The sequence below is a fragment of the Cydia amplana genome, chromosome 22 (genome assembly GCF_948474715.1).
Source record: "Cydia amplana chromosome 22, ilCydAmpl1.1, whole genome shotgun sequence".
NCBI classification, from domain to species: Eukaryota; Metazoa; Arthropoda; class Insecta; order Lepidoptera; family Tortricidae; genus Cydia; species Cydia amplana.
Genome location: NC_086090.1, coordinates 1,477,589 through 1,503,371, shown reverse-complemented (window position 1 = coordinate 1,503,371; position 25,783 = coordinate 1,477,589). Strand labels below are relative to the sequence as shown.

The 25,783-nt window shown below is 37.1% G+C and overlaps 2 protein-coding genes across 5 annotated transcripts in view; one reads left to right on the top strand and one right to left on the bottom strand.

Annotated features, from left to right (window-relative positions):
• The first annotated feature begins 9,093 nt into the window (after positions 1–9,093).
• On the top strand, positions 9,094–9,678 carry LOC134658440 (uncharacterized). Its single transcript, XM_063514121.1, has one exon. The coding sequence runs from the start codon at positions 9,137–9,139 to the stop codon at positions 9,668–9,670; it is 534 nt and encodes a 177-aa protein (XP_063370191.1). The 5' UTR covers positions 9,094–9,136; the 3' UTR covers positions 9,671–9,678.
• Positions 9,679–10,832: 1,154 nt separating this feature from the next.
• Positions 10,833–25,783, bottom strand: part of LOC134658368 (voltage-dependent calcium channel type D subunit alpha-1-like) — a 93,711-nt gene continuing 78,760 nt past the window's right edge. For all 4 annotated transcript variants that reach the window (XM_063514004.1, XM_063514005.1, XM_063514006.1 and 1 more), the window contains 9 exons: positions 25,081–25,246; positions 24,362–24,467; positions 23,943–24,024; positions 22,971–23,063; positions 19,618–19,658; positions 16,536–16,612; positions 16,001–16,107; positions 12,204–12,270; positions 10,833–11,607 (listed from right to left, as the gene is read on the bottom strand). In XM_063514004.1, coding sequence (XP_063370074.1) covers positions 11,539–11,607; positions 12,204–12,270; positions 16,001–16,107; positions 16,536–16,612; positions 19,618–19,658; positions 22,971–23,063; positions 23,943–24,024; positions 24,362–24,467; positions 25,081–25,246 — 808 coding nt within the window. In that variant the 3' untranslated portion in view covers positions 10,833–11,538. The remainder of the gene's footprint in view (positions 11,608–12,203; positions 12,271–16,000; positions 16,108–16,535; positions 16,613–19,617; positions 19,659–22,970; positions 23,064–23,942; positions 24,025–24,361; positions 24,468–25,080; positions 25,247–25,783) is intronic.

The window sequence follows — 25,783 nt, the reverse complement described above, 5'->3', positions numbered from 1 at the left end:
GGTTCTCAGTCCAGCACTACCCAAGAAACAAAAGAAGTTGACGAAGAAATCGACAAAGAAATCATCGAAGAAGAATCTCCATTTACAGAAGAACAGCAAATGTAAATACATTAAGAGTCCCCGGTAAGCTCGGCCGAATTTCACGTTCCCATGCGATCGGAGTTTTACATTCTCATTTTAAAATTACGTATTGGATTGTAATGATAATGAAACTTTGCACATACTATGACATGAGTTACATGTAGTTCTGCAATAAGTTAATATAGCTCCAGTTTATAACATAAACGAAATAAATCGAAAACAAGGTTTGCATGAAAAACTTAAATTCGCTGGATTTTTTTAACTATGGTATTGGAGCTACATAAACTAATTACAAAACTAAATATACCTGATCCTATTGTAAGTACAAAGTTTCAGAGCAATCTAACAAGTATTTTTAAAATGAGAGCGTAACTACGTTTGTATGGAGAATCGAGGATTGCCATAAAACAAATCTAACCTAACCTATCTATAGGATATCCTTACGAAAATCCAACGGTTTCAGTTTTATGACTAATGATAATATGACAATAAATAGGTACATTATGACTTAAAACTTTATGGGAAACAAAGAGACCCCGTATTACGCTTTTATCTCGCAGCCAAACTTAACCGTATTTACCTTATTATCTTTACAAATACTTATTGTGAGGAGATCATTCCAACAATACGCTTAAACAATATTCCAATAAACCTTTCAACATACACATAAGTATATATATTTATTTCGCACAATTGTATTTATAATAAAGATAAGTTTGCAAGAAGTGTGTTCATTATTATTTTTTTTTAATGTTGTAGTGTCCACAGACCACCCCAAAGACGCAGTGCAAGTGTTATGTTTCCGGTTCACTTGAACCTAAACTCAACTTGGGTATTTTGGTGTTAGGCTATTTTGAATTTATGTTTATATGAGAATATGTGTTTTTGACTTTATGTTGTACTGTGCAATAAGGTAAAAAAATTGAGTTTAGGTTCAAGTGAACCGGAAACTTGGTTATTTTAACCTTTTGGACGCTAATGACCGATATATCCGCACCGTAGGTTCAACGCCAAAGACCGATTAATCGGTCACAGACCACAGAGCAACATAGACCTACGTGTATATGCATAAAGTTTAATTTCAGTTTTGACACTTCGGTGACGTGGCGTCAGCGTGACAGCTTTTGTGTTTGACACGGCGTCGAAAAGGTTAAACGTCAAACTTCTATTAAATTATGACGTATAAATAACGCACGCGTGAGCTATCAAATCGTTGTAGACTTGTCTTGGTCTAACTCTAACAACCATCGCGTAAGCAAACTCGCTTTCACGTAAAAAAAATCGCATCGAAATCGGTTCATCCGTTGTAGAGCTACGAAGCCACAGACAGACAAAAAGACATTGGCGTAAAACATATAACACCCCTACTTTTGCGTCAGGGGTTAAAAATAACGCTATACAATGCCTATACATATAGTTTTGTCAAAGGACTGTCTCATTTCAAACATAGACTGAGAGAATCATACTATCTTTGTCTTACATTAGTGCTAGCACCCAAAAGAAAAGGATGATTATAGTTTTCCTGGTTCTTACTGACTTACAAATCGGTTTGACCAACTATATATTCTTATATTTTTTTATTTCTTATACATTTGTGAAAAATATTATATTTTTTATTCCATCGTCGCCAATTAAACCAATGGCTTAAATGTTATAGATAACTGAAAACATACTGAAAACGTACCATAATCATTTTGGAAAGTTACTCTGGAATTGACAGATATTGTGTCAAAACAAAAAATGGATTTTCCTTAATCATGTTAAATTATTTTTAAAATGCTAAATTTAAAGATGATGTCATGTAGTGCAAGCATACAAAATATATCTTTTTTGGATTTAAATGAACTTAAAAGACGCTTCAAACTATTATGCTTCCAATAAAATACAGAGACGATGATAGCTTTCTCAGTATTTTTTCTCTGCGTTCATTAGTTGATAAAGAAATACAAACAGAACCGGAATGCATCACCGAACAAAAAAAACAAGCAATTATCACAGAACCTGGTGTTACTGGGCAAGATATTGAAAAAGTATTGGAGTACCGTGATATACTTAATGACACAGGAATTATCGATACTAACATTCGTATTGAAAATATAAAACAACACAAACATGGTGTCCTAAGTGCGTATTCATCTCACGGAACTTTCGTAATAGGAAATATTCTTCAACGCGAAGATTCCGTTGACCCGCACATAAATAAATATTGGAAATTGGACGAAAGTATTAAAAGAGAATTCCCTAACAGTGGATACGTATATATCCCTTGCGTTGAGACAGAAAACGATAGTAATGAAGACACTTCTAATAAAGTATGTATATTTATACCTGATCAGGAAACGCGAGAACATTTAGAAAATAATAAAGATATAACCTACAACCAACAAATTGAAATTACAACTATAAGCAATCCTATAAAATCTTCTTTACATTCAAAAGCAAGTAAAGAAAAAGTCTCTGCTCACATAAGCTTCATAAGTAACGCAGAAGAAGAGCAGACGAATCTCATCAATCCTATAAATAAATCTTCTTTTCATTCAAAAGCAAGTAAAGAAAAAGTCTCTGATAACACAAGCTTCATAAATAACGCAGTAGAAGAGCAGAAGAGTTTTATCAATCCTGTAAATAAATCTTCTTTTCATTCAAAAGCTAGTAGAGAAAAAGTCTCTGCTCGCACAAGCTTCATAAATAACGCAGTAGAAGATCAAACGAATATAATCAATCCTATAAATAAATCTCCTTCTCAATTAAAAGCAAGTAAAAATAAAATCTCTGATCCCACAAGCTTCATAAATAACGCAGTAGAAGATCAAACGAATCTTATTGACATAAATAGGAAGGAAGACATGCCGGAGAAAAAACCCAGCAGTAGCCACGAACCTTGTTCACCATCAGAGATGAGAACTAAGCGTCTAAACGCAATTGCCCAAGGAATGAAAGATTGCCTGTCTAATACTATATCGGCTATTGCTTATCCTATTTGTAAAGACATATGTAATAAGCCGAAAGAAGTAAGATATGAGTGCCCAAGCAAAGACGTAACTGAAGAAAAGATAGAAAAAATACATGAAATTTCTACACCAAGGTTTCTTGAAACAAACACACAAAGCGAAGGTTTTATAGCCAAAATGAGAAAATCTATAGTCAGCTTAGTTTATAAGGCCAATGATCCCTGCACAGCTGAACCAAAATCTAAAATTGATCCTCTTCCGGAACATATAGTTCCTCAGACCGAAAATGTAGAAAAGCGTTCTGGTGGTCAAATCGATAATCCACCCAAAAGTAAAGAAAACGAAGAAGAAAAACATTATTGTAGTGCAATCAAATTCGGAGGTCCAGTAAACATATATCCCTGTCCGCCTCCGCCGAAACCTCTAAAATGCAGTTCTGACATAGAAACTACAGAAACAATAGAATCGCGACAAATTACACCTCTTATTAATGAAATGAGCCCAAACAATGAGTTTGTGACTGAAGACTACGTATTCAACAATAATCAACTGACACCAATGAATATAGAAGAAGACAAATCGTCCGAAGATGCTAGAATTAGAACTGATGTGAATGATGTTGTACTACCTGCAGCAGCGTCTAATACAACTGATGATTCTTCTAGTTCAAATGCAGAATATTCTCTAAATAGTCAAGATAAAGTACATACTCCGGAAAACAGTGGATTGAACCAGAAAACAATCAGAGTGGTAGAACCAGCTGTCAGAGATTTAAAAGGACTAAACCTTGATAGGATTAGTGAGATAAGTGAGAGAAAAACGGCATCAGGGACACCGAGCAGTGAACATATTATCAGAATGGTAACTCCGGAAACTATATCTCATAGTCATACATTTGCTCAGCCGCCAAGAAGAGGTTTGTTCACTGCTTTCAAGTCTACTATATTTCGATTTTTTGGGGACAAAAAAATAATTGAAGAACATTCAGATATGAGTGATAGCTCGGTTTCGTATACGTCCTCAGACAACTCAGAAGACTGATCCTGAGACGAATTTAGCATATTTAACTTTTTAACCGCCGTAGACATAAGATATACAAAATCGGGCTCATCTTGCCGCCGTCTGATAAATAAAGTTGTGTAACTCGCTGGCGACACGAGCACACTCGATGAAAAATTCTATGGCTGTTAAAAAGTCAAAACGAATTAGTCTACTTCTATGCGTACGTCACAATCCAATTCGAGATGTATGTTTTAATAAATGATCATGGCTGTTTTTTTGGGTCTTCATTATTTTTTTACAATTACTTAAAAATTTACCGATTTATTTTAAGCAATAGCCGCTAAGAGCAATAAGGGGCTCGGATTTTATAGTTTTTCAAAGGACTGTCTCATTTCAATCATAGACAGTAAAGATAACCATACTATCTTTGTCTTACATTAGCACTAGTGCCCAAAAGAAAAGGATGAGTATTGTTTTCCTGGTTCTTACTGACTGACAAATTAGTTTGACCAACTATAGCTATGCTTGTTTAAGACCTATTTGTCTCTGAAGATACATACTACATAATTGTAATAGGCTCTACATTCAATTTCAACTTCAAAGCCTTTTATTATCGAACATGCAGTTAATAATATTTATTACAATATTTATTTATTAAATTATGTGTTTGCAACAACCGTCGGCTCGACACGTCCTTTTGACACAAAGGCCTCCTCCATTGCCTTCCATGCTTCTCTGTCTCTGGTCTGGCTAGTCGGTTCCATAGTGGACCAGCAGTGTTCTTTAAATCACATACCTATAAACAAATCGCAAGCGATTTTCAATAATAAGTGCTTTAGTACAACGAATTTGATGGGTCAAATGTGGAAATGTAACGGAAATAATGAATAGATAGGCCATATGCGTGCGCCCGTGAAAGACAGAAAACATACGCAATGCGACGAAATTAAAAACAAGTTTCAACAAACAACAATTACCTATTCTGACAAACAACAATTAGAACATTTTAGAAGTATGCAGAAATGAAAACTGAGACTATGACTACGGCAAACTATAATAACGCTTTCTCTGCTACTCCTACTGAAAGTTCCATAAAACCATCCCTTTCGGTCGGACACGACTCAATTCCGTCACCTTCCTTGATATATCCATGACTTCCATGAGATACTGTACATCAGCAACACTCTTAACTGTACATAGGTGCCTTTTGTAATAAGGTTTACCGATGGACAGTTAATAGAGTGGGCGATGGTAGAGAGAGGCTGTGCGGAAAGAGAAAAGTCGACTCTTCTCTTTCCGCACAGACTGTACTGTAACTGTAACTGTATGCGGAAATCGCATGCAGTTATCAGTGACGTCTGTGGAGCCCATTAGATTTGATATATCATATTGGTTCTCTTTGTTATACCTATATATGTATAAGGTGTTATAAAATTACCAACCAGTTTTCACACATTGGTCTGAAAAAAATATCTGACAACTTCACTCATCATCACAAAATAATACATCTATGATCACATCATCAGTCCCTTTGGTCATTCCTTCTATTTCAAATTATTCAAAAACACTAAAATAATGTCTGACAATAGTAGTAATAAGAAGAATATCAATTGCGTACCTTGTAGAGACAGTATAGAAAAGTTAAAAGATGATCCTAAGAAAGAAAATGATGGGAGCTGTGCGGGTTGCGTATGTGGAAAGAACTGCTCAAACACAGATCATACGAAGAGGAAGGAAAATCAACCCGGGAAATGAAACAGTAAGCTATTTATTAGGAAGTAATTCGGTGTCCTCACGAAATTTTTCTTATCGTATCTTATGCCGTATGCCAGATGACTTGTGGGCTAAATCAACCACGAATTGGGGGTTTGTTCCTGGTTCGTCGTATTCCTGTTTCGTCGTATTCCTGTTTCGTCGGTTTCCTGATTCGTCGAAATGTGCTAAAAATGCTAGAAAAAGTACGATCACTGGTGATTACATTAAATCTTCATATTTAGGTAGTAAATACTGGTTTACTGCACGACATATTTAATTATATGTAGGTATATAATTCCCACGAAACAAGAATACGACGAATCAGGAATCCGACGAAACAGGAATACGACGAAACAGGAATACGACGAACAAGGAACAAACCGAATTGGGCCCCACAAAATCGAACTTGAGGTCGCAGCAAACCTCGACGGTGTCGGCGAGATGACCTTGACGCCTTTGACAGGAACTGGTGGGAGACGGGTCAGGACCGGGATACGTGGAAAGGGAGGAGAGTTTGCCCAGCAGTGGTACACTCTAGGCTCATATAAATAAATTGTATTACGGGGAGTATTCCGAAGAATCTGTTCGGTTTTTTTATGTAATAGGAAGCAGGCGAGCCGCCTGATGGGAAGCAGTCATCGCCGTCCATGGACATAAGCGAGATCAGAGGAGCCACTTATGCGTTGCCAACCTTTGATAACCCTAAACACCTGTTTCTTGAAGAACCCCACGTCATAATGCAAGAGAAACACCTCAGAAGGTAGCTCATTCCACAACTTGCACGTTCTGGACAAAAACCAATAATATTATATAACCTAGATAGGTTATACTCATACTTGAGGACCACAAAAAATACTTCCATATTTATTTCTGTGCCTACGAAAAAATCTGTTATTTTTGATTAATTTTCTCATTCCATCCATCTTTGTCACACTCGTTGTTAAACATAAGGTCGTCTCTTTCTCTTTCGGTGTGTGGGAGCTCTTTAGCACGTGCACATTTCTCGCTTGTCCAGCTGCAACTAAAGGCAACTTGTCCAATAGGGATGGGATGTTGACACATGTTGAATTTTATAACAAAATCTAGTAAAATAGATAGCAAACGAGCAATTTATCACAATAATGTGGATATTAAAATAAAATATTGAAATATTACAAAAATACAGGACCTGAAAGTTTCAAAATTTAAGTTTTTTTTAACATCCAAAAACGATAAAGATTCGATTCCTTACATTTCACAAAAAAAAATATTGTATAGCAACTATATACATAAACGCAATATTTCACCGACAAAAACGCAATTTTCTTGTTTTGTCCATACTACAACGTGGGCGATGACGTCACGGCCTCTGGCCGTTTTGTATAGGGCGTTTCGCGAGTGAAGTGCGACTGTCGGACTTTGACTACAATTTCTGACTTTTGTGTTACTTTAATGCAATGGGTCCCATGTAGACATTTGATCCTAAAAACAAACCCGATCGATTGATACCATAAAAAAAATTAGTCATGTAGCCTATTGTCACAAGTTAAGCGCTTCAATTTTGGAACGCCTATAACTTATCTTGAGTTATAAATCATTGACAAAAACGAGCGGGATGACCGCTTGTTCTTGGTTTGCCACGTGTCGAGGAAGGGAGGATGAGCTATGTCTCGTTAGCGGGAGGTGCGGTGATAAAAACGCAACGGTGGCACCAATTCAAAAAGTTCTAGAACATTCCACATTAGCCGGGTCCACACACAGCAAAAATACACGCGAGGCAATTTCCTCGCGCACATAACGGCCAGTGTACCTAAAGGTGCCTCGGCTGAGGCGGCGCGCGAGGCACGTCTACACTGGCAGTTCTGTGCGCGAGGAAATTGCCTCGCGCGATGCTCGCTCAGTGTGGACCCGGCTAAGGTACAGACGGTAGAACAGGCACAGTGAGCCAACGTTTGAAAAGCTAAGAGGTTCCAAACCGACTGTGAGATCGTCGATTCGATCATTTACAACCCTTGGTTTATTATTTTGGTATTGCAGGTGTCCATGGGCGGCGGTAATCGCTTACTATTAGGCGTTTCGTCAGCTCGTTTGCCTATTATATATAGAAAAACAAATGTCATTCCATAGGTACATAATACTATTATATTGTACCTACTGTGTTTCGTACCTCAAAGTGAGAGAGCGAGAGAGTGCTATTGATTGATTCCTGCACCTCTCCTCTCAGTCAGGAAGTCAGTGGAAAGGCAGCCTGAAAGTTGCATGTCTACCACATGCCTAACGATGCTTATCTTTTTTTTTTGTTTCAGGTTCGAAAACGAATCATATTTGTAACCATGATACATAAAATTTGAAGAAATAACGGGAATAATCAGAAAAGCAATAGAAAAATTAAAGATACATACATAACATTGTACACTTTGTAATTAACAGATTTGAGTTGTCTTTTAGTTTTTTTTGTTATAAAAGGTGCTTTGAGCTACAGATGCAGTGCATAGTTAAGTATATTCCACTGTATATTCAACGGAAACGTACGAGTGAAGGTGTCTTGCTATTTCAGTCAGTCTCCGTACATAAAGTACTAACTTTGACTGAATTAGCATGACAAAATACGATCAATAACAAATTATGCACTACATCTGTAAGTATGTGCCGTCGGAAAGTGTCCAAAATTGCTAAATCATTCCGGAAACGTATTATATTTTTGTACGGAAATCGAAATGAAAATTCCTATTGAAATTCTCCTGGAATTTCCGAGAACGTTTTCAACTTTTTGGAAACTATTCGCGACTTGCACACTACTAGGGCTGTGCTGTTAGTCGCCAGAGCCATCGGAGCGACCAATATGCTCACATATATCTGAACAATGCTTTATACTGGCACGGGCAACGGCATGTTTGGATATTTTTGAGCACTTGGGAGGCTTCAAAATGTATCTAAACTTTACTCTTTTATCACTGTTGTACTGGCACTAGGTACTACAAGTACAATAATTATGAGGCGTACTGTGTACACCCAGCTGCAAAAGTGCATACCCACTTTATGAACTTAAAAATAGCAGTACAAACAATACATAATTGTTTTCCATCGTATTTTCTCGGAAACTAGCTATTGTATTTGTCAATGTTACTTCAGTCCCCCTCAAAAACTACCTACTGAACGGATTTTCATGCGGTTTTTACATAACAAAAGCGTGATTCTTGTGGAAGGTTTAGGTGTATAATTATTTGTTAAGGTTTACCCGTGCGAAGCCGGGGCGGGTCTCTAGTTTAGCATAAAACCTTTCTCCTTTACAAGACTTCTTGCATTATCTATTCGTCAACATGACAGTTGACAATTAGAAAAAAAAAGTTAAATCCAACCTGTCAAATATGGCCGAGGGCAGCTCAGGCTCTTCATACCCCAAGCCCCTCACACCCGAAGCTATTCATCCCTGCGCCAAAAAACCGACACCGGAAAAAGGTGACATCGTGAAATTAAAGAGATGCGTCTGGCCTCCAATACCGGAACCAGTTCCTCCAACCCCATGCCAAATACAGATTAGGGAACAGAAGTTAAAAGCAGGGGTGATTTTCTGCCCTAAACCACCTCCCGAACCTCAACCGCCAGTTGCTGAGTGCCCCGCTATTTGTATCGAAAGAGTGAAAAATCTTCCAGTCGCCATTCCTAAGCATGAAGTACTACCAAAGTGCCCTGTGCGGAGAATAGAAACTGGTTTTGCAAGATGTGACAGGATTAAAGACGCCGAGGCAGCTCATCCGGACCTACCGTGGCCTGGCTGCCCGCCTGAACCACCCCCTCCACCCCCAAAGATCCCCACTCCCTGTGAAATACAAACAAAAGAGCAGGCTTTAGCGAGATGCAGAGCAAAGTATGCACACTATTATCCACCTAAAAAGCACTAAAATTTGGAACGACGAAACACAATGATTATTATTTTGTGTGAGAATTACAAAATTCAAGAAAGAAACCCTATTAAAAACCCTATTGGTAACCCTATGAACAAGTTTTGATGCCAAATAATTTATTAATTAAAATGTCTGACTCTCGGATACAAGTTGGGCTAGGCTGCCTAACAAGGGCTCTTTTACTTTCAAATAAAGTGCATGAAGAAGAAAAACTGATCAACGATGATAACCTTGAGGGCGACATTAAATATCTGAAAAAGGAAATACTGCAAAAAATGGAAAATTTAAAAGAAGTTGACAATGGAACCGACTATACTGTTGTACTAGAATACTTGACACACAAAGAAACCAGAAAATAAAGCAATTATGAAATATTTGTCTCTCTTATTATTACTTACCGATTACCTACTTACTCGTAAAGTGTCATTCTATGGAACTTGCTATGTAAACTAACCACCATATTGAAATTGTCTCTGAATGATGAATTTACCTGTGACTTTTGTTTACATATTTAGCAAGTTCTATAGAATGACACATTACGTACCTACTTATTATAATGTTTCCTAAGGCTACATTTTAATTATTTGAAAAGAAATGATGCTAAACCTTCAGTAAGTTGTAGAGCTCATATTTGCATTTATAATATTGTTAATGCATCCTTTCATGAAACTTTAGTAAAAAGCTTAAAATTATTTTAATATTGTCGTCCACATTGATATTAAGAACTTTTAGTGCACAAAATAAGGTCATTTTGATAGTCTGTTAAGGGTTTGCTGTTAATTGGAACAAATATTCAAAATTCATATTTATGAAGAAGTAAAATCGGTCACTATTGGTTTTTTAATATTATGTCTTGAACATTATGCTACCTATTTTGTGTTAACGTGCCTGTGTTCCCTTTAGATACTACCTAATACTCAAAACTTAAAGCCTGTATGCAGTGCACAGCAAACTGGTTGTAGCGTGCGCGCTGCAAGAGTACAGTCAGCAGCAGAAGTTGCTAAGCGGGCCAGGTGTTCAAAATGATCTTGACGGGACTTTATTGTTAAGAGAATAAGAGCATGTCAAGGTAATTTTTAATACCTCGCCCGCTTAGCAACTTCTACTGCTGACTGTACCTTTGAAAGTCCCTAGAAGGGTGTTTAATAAAAGGTAAGTATACATTTGTTGCAACAATTTTATTCACAATAACAATATCTCCATACAAAATACAACATAAATAAACATATACATAAAACTCTTCCAAGCAAGCAAACTGACTAGACTCATTAAAATTAGAAAAATACCTACATTGGTTGAAATATTATATAACAATTATAAATATAGTATTGTTTAAATTTCAATTAGCAATAAATAGAGAATAATATAAAATTTTACTAATATGAAGTAATAATTTTGGCACGTATTGACTATATTATAAGTAATAAATATATTATGGGACCACAATTTTCACAGTCCGACACTTAAACACATACATCTGTAATAATTAAGGCACATACCCGTTAGGTATATAACATTATTAGTCAATAAAATAAAATATTTCATATCATTTACAATAAAACCTCAGGCGTTTGCGAAAAGCGATCCAAAAACTAGAATCATCTAAAACCTCATTTTAAAATTTAGAATATTTTAAAACTCCGAAGGCATTGAACATATTATCCATTGCATTTAAAATATTAAAATGCTAAAGTACTTAAAATAACATTACAAGCTACGCGGTCCGTTAAAATCGTTTGCAAAATCTTCAAAAAACCCGGGCCGGGTTCAAAAAAGGGTAACACAAACCCTATTGAAGGGTAAGACCGAATGCGGTTACCACGCCGCACCGGTGGAGGGTAATCCAAGTATAAAAGTACAAAATATCATTTTCTCTGTGGCGGCTGCATCGGGGGCTGATGGAAGGGGTGGTACTGCCTTGACAGTATGCTCTCCTGGAAAAGAAAATAAAGTTATTTAAAAAAAACCGGACTCGCCCACCGACGGGTCCGTACTTTTTAGTATTTGTTGTTATAGCGGCAACAGAAATACATCTGTGAAAATTACAACTGTCTAGCTATCACGGTTCATGACGATACAGCCTGGTGACAGATAGACGGACAGACAGACGGACAGACGGACAGTGGAGTCTTAGTAATAGGGTCCCGTTTTTACCTTTTCGGTACGGAACCCTAAAAATACTATCAATATTATAAGCATGATACGATTGGGCGGCGTATTTTAAATATTGGTTTTGTATGAAATCTAATGGGTTCTAACCATCTGTCAAGTACAAACTGAGATAATAATTAGAAAGGAAGAGCTACTCTTACTGTTCGGCTGACCTTCTGTTAGTGAAGTAGGTATAGGTATATACTGTACAGTACAACCGCAAAAGTTAAGAGTGACAAAACAGCGTTTAGCCGGTTTTCACTCTTAGTCATTCTTCCCCTCATTTACCTTAATTTACATAAAAATCTAGGATATGTAAGTACAAATAAGGTGGAATCGTGAGCAGTGTTTAACGAAAATAGTTTAAATAAAATCTTACCACATTATTAGGCAATTGTTGTGATCTGTTCATCTGCCGCTCTTGCAAAATTATAAGATTTGCAGCGCTGTGAAAAAAGTTCAATTTTAGCGTAAAAGGGACATTTTTTATGAATGGTATCATGCGATCAGGTTTGTTTTGAGGATCAAATGTCTGTATGGGACCCATTGTCTTAAAGCAATACAAAAGTCACAAATGATGGTCAAAGTCTGGCACCCGCCCTTTACTGACGAAACGCTTCTAACAAAATGGCAATACATCGTGACGTCACCATGTAATGTTGGAAGTTGGAAGTCGTTTCTATGTAAGTATGTACGAGGGGTGTTCAAAATATTCTCGGTATGAGAATGAAAACAAACAAGTACGAAAAGTTTGATATTTTTATTTTTCAATATCCACTCACATGATTCCAGCAACTAGAGTTTCAAGATTGCGCACCTCTAAAATGATCGTCGCAACTCGAGTTGCAAAAGGAGTGTATGCGGTTTTTTATTTATTATCTGTGAAGGGCTGCACAGATACGGTATAAACAATTTTTAAAACACAGACTACCAACGTGACAATATTTAAAAAATGTTTCAACCATATAGACACAACCACAGTATTTCTTATCTATTTTACTTTGCAAGTTGTTCAGGAAGTGCGATGTGTAAAAAGTTGCTGCGTGTTTTAAAATGCCTCAAGTATTCAAATTTAGATATTTCTATTAGTAATGTATATTAAACTACTCCGCGTTTATTGGTCTATTAGTTTAAAACTATATTTTAGACCTACTTAATATTGATGACCAAATAATATCACTTCAAAACAATAGTTCTGTAGATTCTTGACGTGTTTCTTATTTGAATGCCCTACATTTCTAAGATTACTAAATATATCTTGAGCAACCAATAGACATTAAATAGTTCGATTATTAAGTTACATTAATAAACCATAGAATGTATTAAATCACTGTGTATTACACAGGATTAGCGATCAAAACATGTGACGGTAAATTGTAAGTACAAACCCGGCAACTGTGGTTGCTTAAAGCATTTCTGCATATCGTAAGGCATGTGGTGTACTAGACGCGTTGCATACGCGTTTTGGGATTTTTTTTACTACTTACTTATAATTTGTATTTACTAATATTTCTTTGCTATTTACATTGAATAAACTAAATAATTATACGATTAAATAAATAATTAATTAGGTATTACAATTTTAAAGTTCCTATTTCTGTTGAACATCTGCACCGCGCGCTGTTGTGTCTCCACCCTAAATGGGTAGCCATCTTTATTTTTGAGATGGAAGAAGTCAGTTTACCGGCTTATTTATGTTTGTAATCAGTATAATTTTATGTGTTAATAGTTATTATTGGTTTATTGTGCTTAATATGTTGTGAAGTGTGTGTTATGGTGGATGTATTAAACGTGTTAGTGTAGTTATAAGTTAGTTCGGTTGTTGGTGATCGGCAATTATAAAAACACCAAAATTTAGTAGGTACGTAGATACTCTTTTGTTATTTTAAGTTATATAGCTACTATCATCGTTATAATTGCATAAGTTATGCATTTTATTTCAAGATTATTAGTGTCTTAAACTGTTTTTTACTATATTTTAGTACTTCAGTGTCTAAATTAGCCACAAAAAAATCATGAACATAATATATAGTTTCACAGCAGATTGAGCAATTCGAAAGTTTCTTATCGGAATTTGAATTAGTTTTACTCGGCAATTTCATAGGTGAGCTATCAAGATGTTTAGTACCAATTAAAAGCTTATTAAGTCTTCTTTAAATTGAATACAAAAAAAAGATACGTTATCGATTTAGATTTTTAATTAAAAATAGTTTTCTACTATAACGCGGACATTATTTCATTGGGTCAACTTTGTGAATTTTTAATAATTATTTTTATTATAACAGCACAATGCTATAGTAGTAAAATAAATTCTTTGTTTCTTTATCATTAAAAAACCAAAAGAATCGTTGCAAATGCTTTAGCAGAAGTAAAGTTATCGATTTTTGAAAATATCATGACACTGTGCCGTCGTATCTGCGAAATGGCAGAGCAGTTCAGGGCACCTTTTGTTAAAATCGGAATCATGTGAGTGGATATACTCCCCCCCTATGTTCATACACTTAAAAGATCGATCAATTATTTTTTTTAATCCTGCATAAAAATATTTTTTTATCTTTGGTGTAAAAATGCTCCTCCACTGCCGCCTTCAATGCTTCATCATCGGAAAATTTATTTCCACGCAGATCCTTTTTAAGATTGGGGAACAAAAAGAAGTCGCTGGGGGCTAAGTCCGGACTATACGGTGGGTGAGTAACAGTTTCAAACCCACATTCAACAATAGCTGCCTTGGCAATATGAGCAGTATGGACGGGGGCGTTGTCATGCAGAAGCATAACACCTTTGGTTAACTTTCCTCGCCTCTTTTCTTTGATTGCATCCTTTAATTGACGTAGAATGTTAGCGTAGTACTGTCCTGTGATATTTACACCTTTTTCTTTATAATCGATCAGTAATACTCCTTCACAATCCCAAAATATCGTGGCCATGACCTTGCCAGCTGAAGGGATGACCTTGAACTTCTTGGGATGAGCTGAACCCTTAATGTGCCACTGCATGGACTCTTGTTTACTCTCTGGGTCATAATGATGAACCCAGGTTTCATCTCCAGTAACTATTCTTTGCAGCACCTCATCAGGATTTTCACCGCACAGGTCAATAAAATCGGAACAACAAGCTACACGCATGTCTTTTTGAAGCCGAGTCAGCATTCGCGGAACCCATCTTGCACTTACTTTTGACATATTAAGATGGTCATGGATAATATCATGTACGGTACCAATAGAGATATTGGTTACTTGTGCTATAGATTTTACCTTCACTCGACCATCTTCCAATATAAGTTTTTCCACTTTATCAATATTTTCTTGTGAAGTAGCTACTACAGGCCGGCCAGGTCTAGGGTCGTCTTCAACACTCTCCCTTCCACGTTTAAACTCGCTTGACCACTTTTGAATGGTAGATAAAGAAGGAGCAGACTCACGGTAAACACAATCCATTTCCTCTTTTATGGTTTTTTGATTTTTACCCTGTTTTGTCAAGAATTTTATCACGCATCGATGTTCTAATTTAGTTAACATTGTCAATTCCCACATGATGTTCATGTTTGTTCAGCAATTGCAGAAAAACAAAAGAACATCTCGCTTCGAATTACACTTTTTTTTAATGTCAATGAATAAACCTTAGCGGCCAGTAACGAAAGAAATTTTAGAAGAGGTTGTAAGATATCAATACCGAGAATATTTTGAACGCCCCTCGTAAAACAAGGAAATTGCGATTTGGTCGGTGAAGTATTGCGTTTATGTATACTATTGCTGTAGAATATTTTTTTTTAATAAATTGTAAGCAATCGAATGGTACCTTTTTTTTTCTTGAAAGTTTTTTTTTCGACCACCGACGGCCTCAGGTGCGAGCCGGCCTAGGACAGTCATGATTGGCGCGATAGTATCCCCGTTCCTCTTTTTTTATTAACAAGTTAGAAAAAGACGGGTAGTCTATCTCGCCGCGAGATACTGTCGCGCCAATCATGTGCTAGGCCTACTGAGGTACTTACTCTAAATGTAACGATTTGGGGCAAAGTTACGCTAGTGGGCAAAGTTATACATTATAATTCCTTACGTGTCCATAGCCTCCTGGGAGAGGCCCAGCGCCCCCTGCATCTCAAGTGAGGTACTCTAAATGTAACGATTTGGGGCAAAGTTACGCAAGTGGGCAAAGTTATATGTTATTTTTTCTTACGTGTCCATAGCCTCCTTGGAGAGGCCCAGCGCCTCCTGCATCTCATGTGAGGTACTCTGGAGAAAATCGCGGTCGCAGTATTTGCCGAGGCCCTGCTCGGTCAAAACCTGTAAAATAATTATGTTGATAACTTTTCCGTCACGTGTAACTTTGACCTCAAACACCGTACATACTCGTAGAGTGCCATCTATTGTATTTGCGCGATAACACGAGGCAGCACTTTACGCGCCTTTCTCTATTGGCCTCAATGTACAGACAGGCTTACAGACTAAAGGCGGACAGCGCCATCTCTGAGAAGTTCAGTGAGACAGACAGACTCTTCATAAAGACAGATCATTAGGACAACGGTCATTAGGGAGCGTGCATGAACTGTAGATGGCAGCACAGAAGCCCCCCATTTATGTCAAGTTTACATTTTTAGATTTAAGCCACTAGATGGCAGACACTACTAAAAACACCGTGTAACACCGTGTGCCGGGCAATATCTCGTAAATTGTGAAAAGAACTCTTTACCATTCGGAACCCTAAGACTTACACGAGCAATAAGCGTCTCCGCCGGATTCTCTACACAATAAGGCACGTTGTTGTTCGGACTCGACCTTTGGTCATGACCTGAAATAACAAGCACGTTACTTACACACATTAAAAATAAGTTAGGTTATGTTGTCTGGAAGATATCTCTCTAAGACCTGTTCACACCGGATGCGTGGTAGACGTGCACGTGCGTTGTAATATACAGACCCCTAGGACAGACGGCACACCGCTGGCGTAACGTGTGCGTGCACAGCTCAAACATTTTAGCGGAGTAGGAGTATCACATTTAAATTATACTTGGTCAACCAGATCTTGACAGTAGAAAAAGGCGGTAAATTTGAAAAATGTAGGCGCGAAGGGATATCGTCCCATAGAAAATTTGAATTTCGCGCCTTTTTTTACTGACAAGATTTGGTTGACCAGCTATACTTTGTCGATAACTAAAACAGTATCCATTTTGTCAGACTCCGAAAAGAATAGAAAAAGATTTGAATATACTGCCACCTTTTGTAGCGCTACGATAACTACAAGTAAAAGTAACGTTAGTGGAAAAATGTCCACTAGCTGGCGCGCTATATTCAAAATAAGTTATTCATTTAATGGGGTTGGCCGGTCCAAGCACGGATTTAGAGTTAATAAACTGGATCGAGTACATTGACCAAAAAGTGTGTCCACATGAGAAGTCAAACTAGAGCCCTGCATCTCGTTCTAATTAGGGTGACCATAAGACATCTGTATGTGGGATATTAGGATAACATGGAATATATCAGTAGGGTGTGTCATTTTCTAAATAAAGTGAAATTTTAAGTGGTCAGGTTTTTTTTTTCATTTGTAGTCGGCCTGTTTCGCACTCACTCATGGTATGTTCATAAGGGTAGGCTTCCCTTTTGTCCACTTCAGCTTTTTTTAAGTGTAAGCGTCATTGAAGATCTGTTTAGCAAATATGACGTTTTTTTTAAAGTTGGTGCCTTTTTTCTATTGACGGAAATGTGTCCTACCCTACCTATAAAGAATTGATGTCATATATCAGTTTGACACACCTAACAAAATATTATGTATAAATGAGAGTCTGTAATGTTTAAGGAGTTAAGCACTTTGGTTTTAAATTTTGGCAATTGAAGGGATGTTTACAAAAACAACATACCTGACTACACTGGTTGACACCTGAAACGATTAACAATGTTCTTAAAAAAGTGTCAACCGGTCTAAGCAGTTATGTTGTTTTTGTAAACATCCCTTCAATTATTCTACAACAAATCTTAAATTAAACATGCCGAAATAAAGACATAATGTACCTATTATGTTAAACTTACTTTTACATTACCTACGTTAATAATAAGAATTCTGTGAGACCGATTCAAAACGTGCCGACATCATAGTCACCCTAATGAGTTTGACAATGTTGTCTTGTATTTTTATAGTAAAATGTAATAATTGTGGCTTTCTTGTGAAACAATATTCCACAATTAGCAATTATTTCACTCCAACAACCTTTAACACAACATTTCTTCACAATTTTTAAGAAATTTCGCATTCACGTGTTTTGAAGAAATGTCATCAAGTTGGGGATACCAATTAATATTTAAAGTTACTACAAATTCTACCATACTAACATTTAGTTTTTTTTGCTGTGTATGCGCTTGGTTTAATTAGTTAATAATATTGGCATCATAATTATTTACAAATTACTTAAAAGATATCGGAACTGTAGTCTGAATATAGCAGTAAAATTGTATAAGAAGGTAATTAAATTCAGTAGTTTATTGATATAATTTCTACCACAATGGTATCTTTTTAACATTGGCAACATGTGCGAGTGAGACACAGGGCTCGGGTTTTTCTATCTCAAGTGGACCATTTTCTCTAGTCTGGTACGAACAACTTTCTGTCTCGGTGATAAGGTTCAAATTAGTATGGCAAAAAAAGTGACAACTCGCTCCAGTTTAAAAAATATAACTTCATGGGTCCAAGTATTAAGAAGATGGCGCCATCATAGCTTGCCGTGTCAATCCCTAGAATTGTGTCATTTTTTTGTTTTTTTTTTAATGCCCCGGATGCCAGCCCTTTAAGCCAAATCTCATTTATTTATTTAATATCATAGAAAAAGGGGTAAGCTATGATGGCGCCATCTATGCAAACCTTTGACAGTTGCCAACCCCATAACGCGCCAATCACCAAGACGATCGTCAAGGTCGTATCAATACCAGATCAAAACCATAACAAATTTTGAATTAGAATCGACCTCCGGGGGTTAAATTTAAAAATATAAAAGTTTAATTGGAAGTAACATAGTACATTACATACCTAGGGAGGTGAATTCGTGAATGCTCCGGATCGCAGGTGTTACGAATGGGGCTTTACGAATTACCGCCCGTGGTTTGTCTAAAGTTTTACGTCTTGCCTTGGCCAGGAAGTGAGATTTTCTTCTCGCGTAGCGGAAAGAAAATCCCACTTACGGGCCTAGGGTGACGTAAAATTAATTTCGTAGTTTGTTAATAATTTAGTTAGTGCAAACGCCACAATAAAACAGGTAAGCAACAGTTTTTCCGTCGCAATTAGTATAAACTATCTTAAATATCATTAGTAAATGTTATTTAAACACTTTTAAAGCAATAATAAGCTAACAGTAAATATACATACCAAGTAATTCAATACATAAATCTGCATTATATTACATGTATAAATAGAATGATTATTGATTACCAAATAAAACTCACTCAATAACAAAGTCGTTTAAGCATTATATCTCTTGGATACAGAATAAATAATAGTACATAAGATTCACTCTCTAACAAAACGCGACTACTACGACAGCTATGACCGCTAGGTGGCGCAAGCGCGAGCAGGCGTCCGTTCCGTAGCGGTGCGCGGCAACTACTATGGCTAGACACCAAAATTGGTGTGGGCCGCATGTACCTACTTGTAGGTCGTTTTTGCCCCAGTTTAAACAGAGGCCTTAGCGCAAGCTCGGTCAATCATATTTTTTCGAGTTTTGAGTGAGTTTCCGTTGCTAACTGAGCCTGATAATGATAATACATAAATATTTACATATATTAAATCAGAACACACTAAAATGGACTTACGTCTGCCTCTCATAGTCTGCATTAAGTCATTCGATGTTTTTCTGCGAACATTCATCCCTTTTTTACTATAGTCATAGAGAAATATAGTAAGACAAGAGTGCTCACTCCAGACATCAGTTTTGGTACCAAAAAGACTATTATTTTCATAGTCGACATCTAGCATCGAGTAGCGGAATTATCAGTACTGCTACTTGACAATAGATGTAGCACCGACCGGAAAGTCTAATGCTCAACAACATAAGACTTTCCGGTCGGTGCTATGAAAATAATAATGTTTTTGGTACCAAAACTGATGTATGGAGTGAGCAATCTATGTATTCTTCCTCTATGCTATTATATTTGCTTGATTTTAATGTGCCATGATTGAGATAAATTCAATACAACATTTAATGACAAAACAATGACTAATCAAATGAAAATAAAGTGACACGAAACCGCTGCTAAAAAGCCGCTCCCATGTATAATCGAGATTACTCTCTCATTTTAAAACTAAATTCTTAAATTACATAGATTGTGTCTGGTACTAGTTTTCATCACTAAAAATATTCATACACAGAAAATAAAGCGAGTAAATGTTTTATATGTAAACTTTTACAAAAACTAGTACCAAATAATATAAAAAAATCGTGTTTGTTGTATGGGAGCCCCCTTAAATATTTATTTTATTTTATTTTTAGTATTTCTTGTTATAGCGGCAACAGAGATACATAATTTGTGAAAATTTCAACTGTCTAGCTATCGCGGTTCATAAGATACAGCCTGGTGACAGACGGACGGACGGATGGACGGACGGACAGCGAAGTCTTAGTAATAGGGTCCCGTTTTTTACCCTTTGGATACGGAACCCTAAAAATTGTTTATGTTTAGGTCAAATTTTATTTTAGAACGCCGTTTTATAATGAGAGCTTAATTTCAATTGTATGGCGGCGGCTAGGTTCTATAGGTACCTATAGACTCTAAAATAAAAAGATGCTAACAAATTGGGCATCTCTCGTAAAATGTATGAATCCTGATGAATCTATAGTCCGTTTTTTTATGATTAGAAATTTTATAACTTCAAATAATTCTTCCAAAATTAAATCTGAGTAACTATGCACTGAATTATAGTGTCGTTTACATATTGTACCGCAATATTAGAAACCATAGGAACCTTAGGAACCCTAGCATTTCAGAAGAAAAAGTTAATTACCACTACTTTTGAGGTTAGAAAAAATCTAATCTCAAAAAAAACGGAGTGTAACTCCGAACAAACTTTGCAATAACAATGCGGAAGTGTCAAAATAAGCCAAAATATATGTCATATACAAAATAAGTAACCATGGCCTCCAGTGCCCAGGGCCGGGATCGAACCAGCGTCCTCTGCATTCGCGAAAGTTGCCTCAACCACTCGGCCACCCAAGTTACCGCGGTATGGGTCGAATGGGGCTGGCAACTGTCCAAAGGTTTTTGCGAATGGCGCCAGCATAGTTCTTACCTGTTTTAGAGTTTGTTCACGGAAACGCACGAACGTGTTATGCTATTTCAGTCAGTCTCAGTGCAAAAAGTACTGAGGTTCACTGATGTATCATGACAAATACGGGCGTTTCCGAGAAAATACGATGGCAAAGAATTATGCACTACCTCTGTACCTTATTCCTTACATTTCTATGAAGATATGACATTTATAGTGCCACTTTCACACTTAGGGGCCGATTTTTGAATTTCGATCGCTCGATTTCGTCACTCGAAAATCGGTGGAAAACGGCGAAATGCTGATTCTAGAAATTGGGAATCTATTGGTATTGACCATTCGTTTTCAATTCTATTAGTAGAATTTACAGGCCTAGTAGTGGAGATATTACTGAACGAAATACACGAAATCGAGCCGTCGAATTTCAAAAATCGGTCCCTTAGTCCCTGCAAAGTTATTGCAGAGTTAGATTAGCCGGGCTCTCAATGAAATTACGAAACAAAATGAAATAAATTACATACAGTAAAGCACTAATAGGTATATAAGACATGACAATAGCAACAAAGTTTACTATATTATTTCGCTTAGGTTAATATTTACACTAGAACAATCTAAGAATATTTCTAAATAAATATATTCGTCATACATCTGTATCAGGGATGTTGCGAATATCCGCATCCGCATCCGCATCCGCGGAACTTCCGCATTATTTTCAACATCCGCATCTGCATCCGCATCCGCATAAAATCGATGCGGAGTTAATGCGGATGCGGATGTGGAGCAGTACGGTTACCATCAGTTTGTCACTGACATAAACGCCGTCGAGAACGTAATTCACTTATTTCTATACATCCCGTTTGCACTAATATGCGAGTGCGAGCGAGATGTATAGAAAGTAAATTACGTTCTCGACGGCGTTTACGTCAGTGATAAACTGATGGTAACCGTACAGGTCGGTACAGGAACGTCTTAGCATCGGCGTAAGTGCTAGACTCCTAGGTAATTTAGTCATTAGCCAAAAAAACCTATTAGAAATGAGCAGTCAAGCGTGAGTGGGACTTAATGTACGGAACCTTTGGAACGCGAGTCCGAGTCGCACTTGGCCGTTTTTTTGAAATAAAAATACTAAAATCAAATATTTGACTTTTTTTATGTATTTATCTTGACATCCGCATCCGCATCCGCATTCGCGAATGTCAAAAAATCGGCATCCGCAACATCCTTGATCTGTATCCTTACCACGAGTTTGACACCGATATATTCGCTAGCGACTGCGTAAACTAACTCACAATGCATATCCCTCGTACTGACATTGGTGCAAGCGAGTTGCACTGCGTTTGAGTTGACGCAATCGCTAGCGTTAAAGGCCGCGTAAAACTCATGGTGAGGATACGGAAATGCACGTGACTTTTCGTTCGCATGTATCATCCCGATACATTAACACTTTTCTCTTAAGGCCCCAGTACACAATGGGCCATCGCCGGCCACTCCAAGGGACGCAGCCATGCGGTAGAATGAGATAGCAATATCACTTGCTCCCTCTAACTCATAATAGCGTTTAACGATAAACGTTTGTAATCTTGCCTATGGTACAGTCAAATGTAAAAATATGGGTGCATATAACTTACTCGTATATGTCATATGTGGCGCTATCTATGAAAAGGGACCTTATTGTCGATGGCGGTTACGCCATTATTAACGATGCTCGGATATAAATACAATGCCGCGCGACGCTGTGCGGCGTAAGCGCCATCGACGATAAGTTCCCTTTTCATAGATAATATGAGCTATGGGACATTATTAAATTTTTGAGTATGATGTGTGCACCTATACTTTTACACTTGACTGTTCCTGATACCTATGTTTTAATTGAAATAATTAATAAATAATAAGAATAACTTACTCGATAACGTGGAATATCTTCTCAGAATCTTTTCCACGGAGTAGTGGCTCCATTGCGATCTCTTCATCGCTCGCATGATGGTCGTCGTATTTTCTATAATAAGTTTATGACAAAACATTAATTTTTGGAACAATCTTTATATCGCTGACTGTACTTTTTTCCACCGACAACTAAAGGTGACAGTCCATTTCCAACCGCAGCTGCACTACTGTTCATTTTACTATGGAAATTGACAGTAACAGCGACGCGTTCAGTACCAGTAGTGCAGCTGCGGTCAGAAATGGAATGTAACCCTAATACTCATCGAGACAATTCTAAAAAACCCAAACACCACCAGGTTGCGTTGTTTTATCACAGAGTTCCTATGGCCACCTCATGTCTCCATCATCAGATCAGCTCCATGGTACCATATATTGCATTGTCATCCGACTTACACATTTAGGTATGCAAATTTTCAGCTTCATTGGAAGTCGGGAAGTGGGTCAAATTTTACTTGCAAGATTTGACCCGTACAAACATACATACATAGGTACATTTTTACAAGCTTTTTATTAAAAGCTTTTATTAAAAATGAGACTTATTTCATTAGGTGCTTAGTTACCTACCTACCTAAAATAATAACAATCCTTCAACTGAGTAAAATCAAGGATTTATTAACGTCCACTAACGCACAGTAAAACAGTAATAACCCCTGCGCGGAAAGAGAAGAGTCGTGGAATGTAATGTCGTGGAATGTAATGCCCATACATTCCACGACTCTTCTCATTCCGCACAGACACTATAACGCTGCGTCTTACGTAAGTGATCAACTCGCGAACGCGACGCGGCGCGGCGCGGCAGGCCACTTCTATAGGTATCAAAGGATTGATTCACCCCGCGCCGCGTCGCTTCGCTTCGCGTTCGCGTGTTGTTCGCCTACGTAGTAGGTACGCTGCGTAAGTCGGTATCTGTTAAAATCCTATTCAGACTTACGATGTGTCTTCTTCAGGTATTCGGCCATCCATTCCGAATTCTCGTCTCATCATTGAGCCCAAGTCTTGTTTTTGTTGAAGATCTAGAGAGAAAGATAATATATATTTTAGTTAAAGTGTAGACGGGAAAAGTGGCGGAAAAAAGGAGTTTTTGCCCACGGTGGGATACTATTTTAAGTTTTCAAAACATACTTATAGATGATTCAGGTTCTGGTGATATTGATGATTAAACACATAGTATATTTGTATAATAATGATTAGCAACAAGCACTAGTACCATGCATATGTATATATTTTGTGTTACGTTAATGTTCATGCCATGTTTCATGTAATTTAAGCATGTCGTTTTAAAATGAGAGCGTACGTTCGATTGTATGGGAGCGGCTTTTAGGCTTAAGATGATACTAAAAGATGACTTACTAAGTGTAACAGTCTTTGGTGTCCTTTCCGGCGGTTTGTGCACCTCGACCCGTCTGTGTCTGGAGCCCCTGAAGCTCTGTAGCACGCCGAACAGCGGATGGGTTCGCTGCATAACAATAAATAAAACAAATGAATAAATAAAACAAGTGAATAAATTAAACAAATTAATGAATAAAACAAATGAATAAATAAAACAAATAAATAAATAAACAAATGAATAAATAAAACAAACGAATAAATAAAACAAATAAATAAATAAACAAATGAATAAATAAAACAAATGAATACCTACATAAACCGAAATAAATGTCATAGATGAAGAAAAAGTGACCAAGGCCTTCAGTGCCCTGGAATCGAACCAGCGTCCTCTGATATCGCGGCAGGTGCCGAAATTAAACTCAACTCTATTTCCTACAGTGTGGGTTAAAATTTCAGTGGCAAATTTTGGATGTTTAGTTTGTACGGCTGGGCCTTAGGAGGCTAGAAGGCTGCTAATAAATAAATATCTGGGAGACACTTGGAAGACCTAGCTTTGCGCGGAAAACATATAAAAACTCAAAAATGCGCGTTATCCCAGAGATAAGACCTATCTAGATCGATTTTTCGCCCCCGAAAACCCCCATATAGTAAATTTCATCGAAATCGTTAGAGCCGTTTCTGGCATCCGCGAAATATATAATTGCTCGTTTAAAGGTATTAGATTTAAATTAAGAACGCACCCGATGAGTAGGCTCAACGGCCTCAGCCACCAGCTCATCCAAATTCCCTGATATGGCCCTCTTCAGTTCCGGCCCTGCCTCGTGTAGGGTCCGAAGACCAGCCTGCAGCGTCATCTGATTGGTCTGGACTGACTCCGCAGCCGCTTGCTCCTTCCTTTTCCTAAACCTTTGGTTGGAGAGAGATGAGATTATTGGCAGCTTGGTGGTTGGTGAAAGAGGTGATGTTAATGATACAGAAGAAATGGGACCCAAAAACGCAAAAGTTGACGATGTCAATGTTCGTCTTTTGAATGGTATTCGGTTAAATTGTAAATGTTAAATGATATTACTTAATGATAAAGATAAAAAAGTTTTGTACGGAACACTAAAAACTAGATATTCATGATCTTTTAGTTAGTAAAAAGAAATTCTATTCTATAAATATAATAAAGATAACAATTTAAATTTCAAAATCGGTATAAAATTGTTAAAATAGAAATGTGTAGTGTACATGTCTTCTCTGTGTCGAGTATTTACAATCAAATGCATAATTTTCAAAAGAACGAACATGTTGAAAAAAGCAAGTCGAAACATGCAGAATTTGGAACGCACAAAACTTAAACTCACCAAAACACTCAAAAACAAGGAAAATACAAAATGTGTAATCAAAAGTTGTGCAAATTTAAAAGCAAGTGATTGTAAACAACAAGAAGATAACACTGAG

Excerpts from the sequence above, each read along its gene's own strand:
- LOC134658440 (XM_063514121.1), top strand. The coding sequence starts at position 9,137 with ATGGCCGAGGGCAGCTCAGGCTCTTCATACCCCAAGCCCCTCACACCC.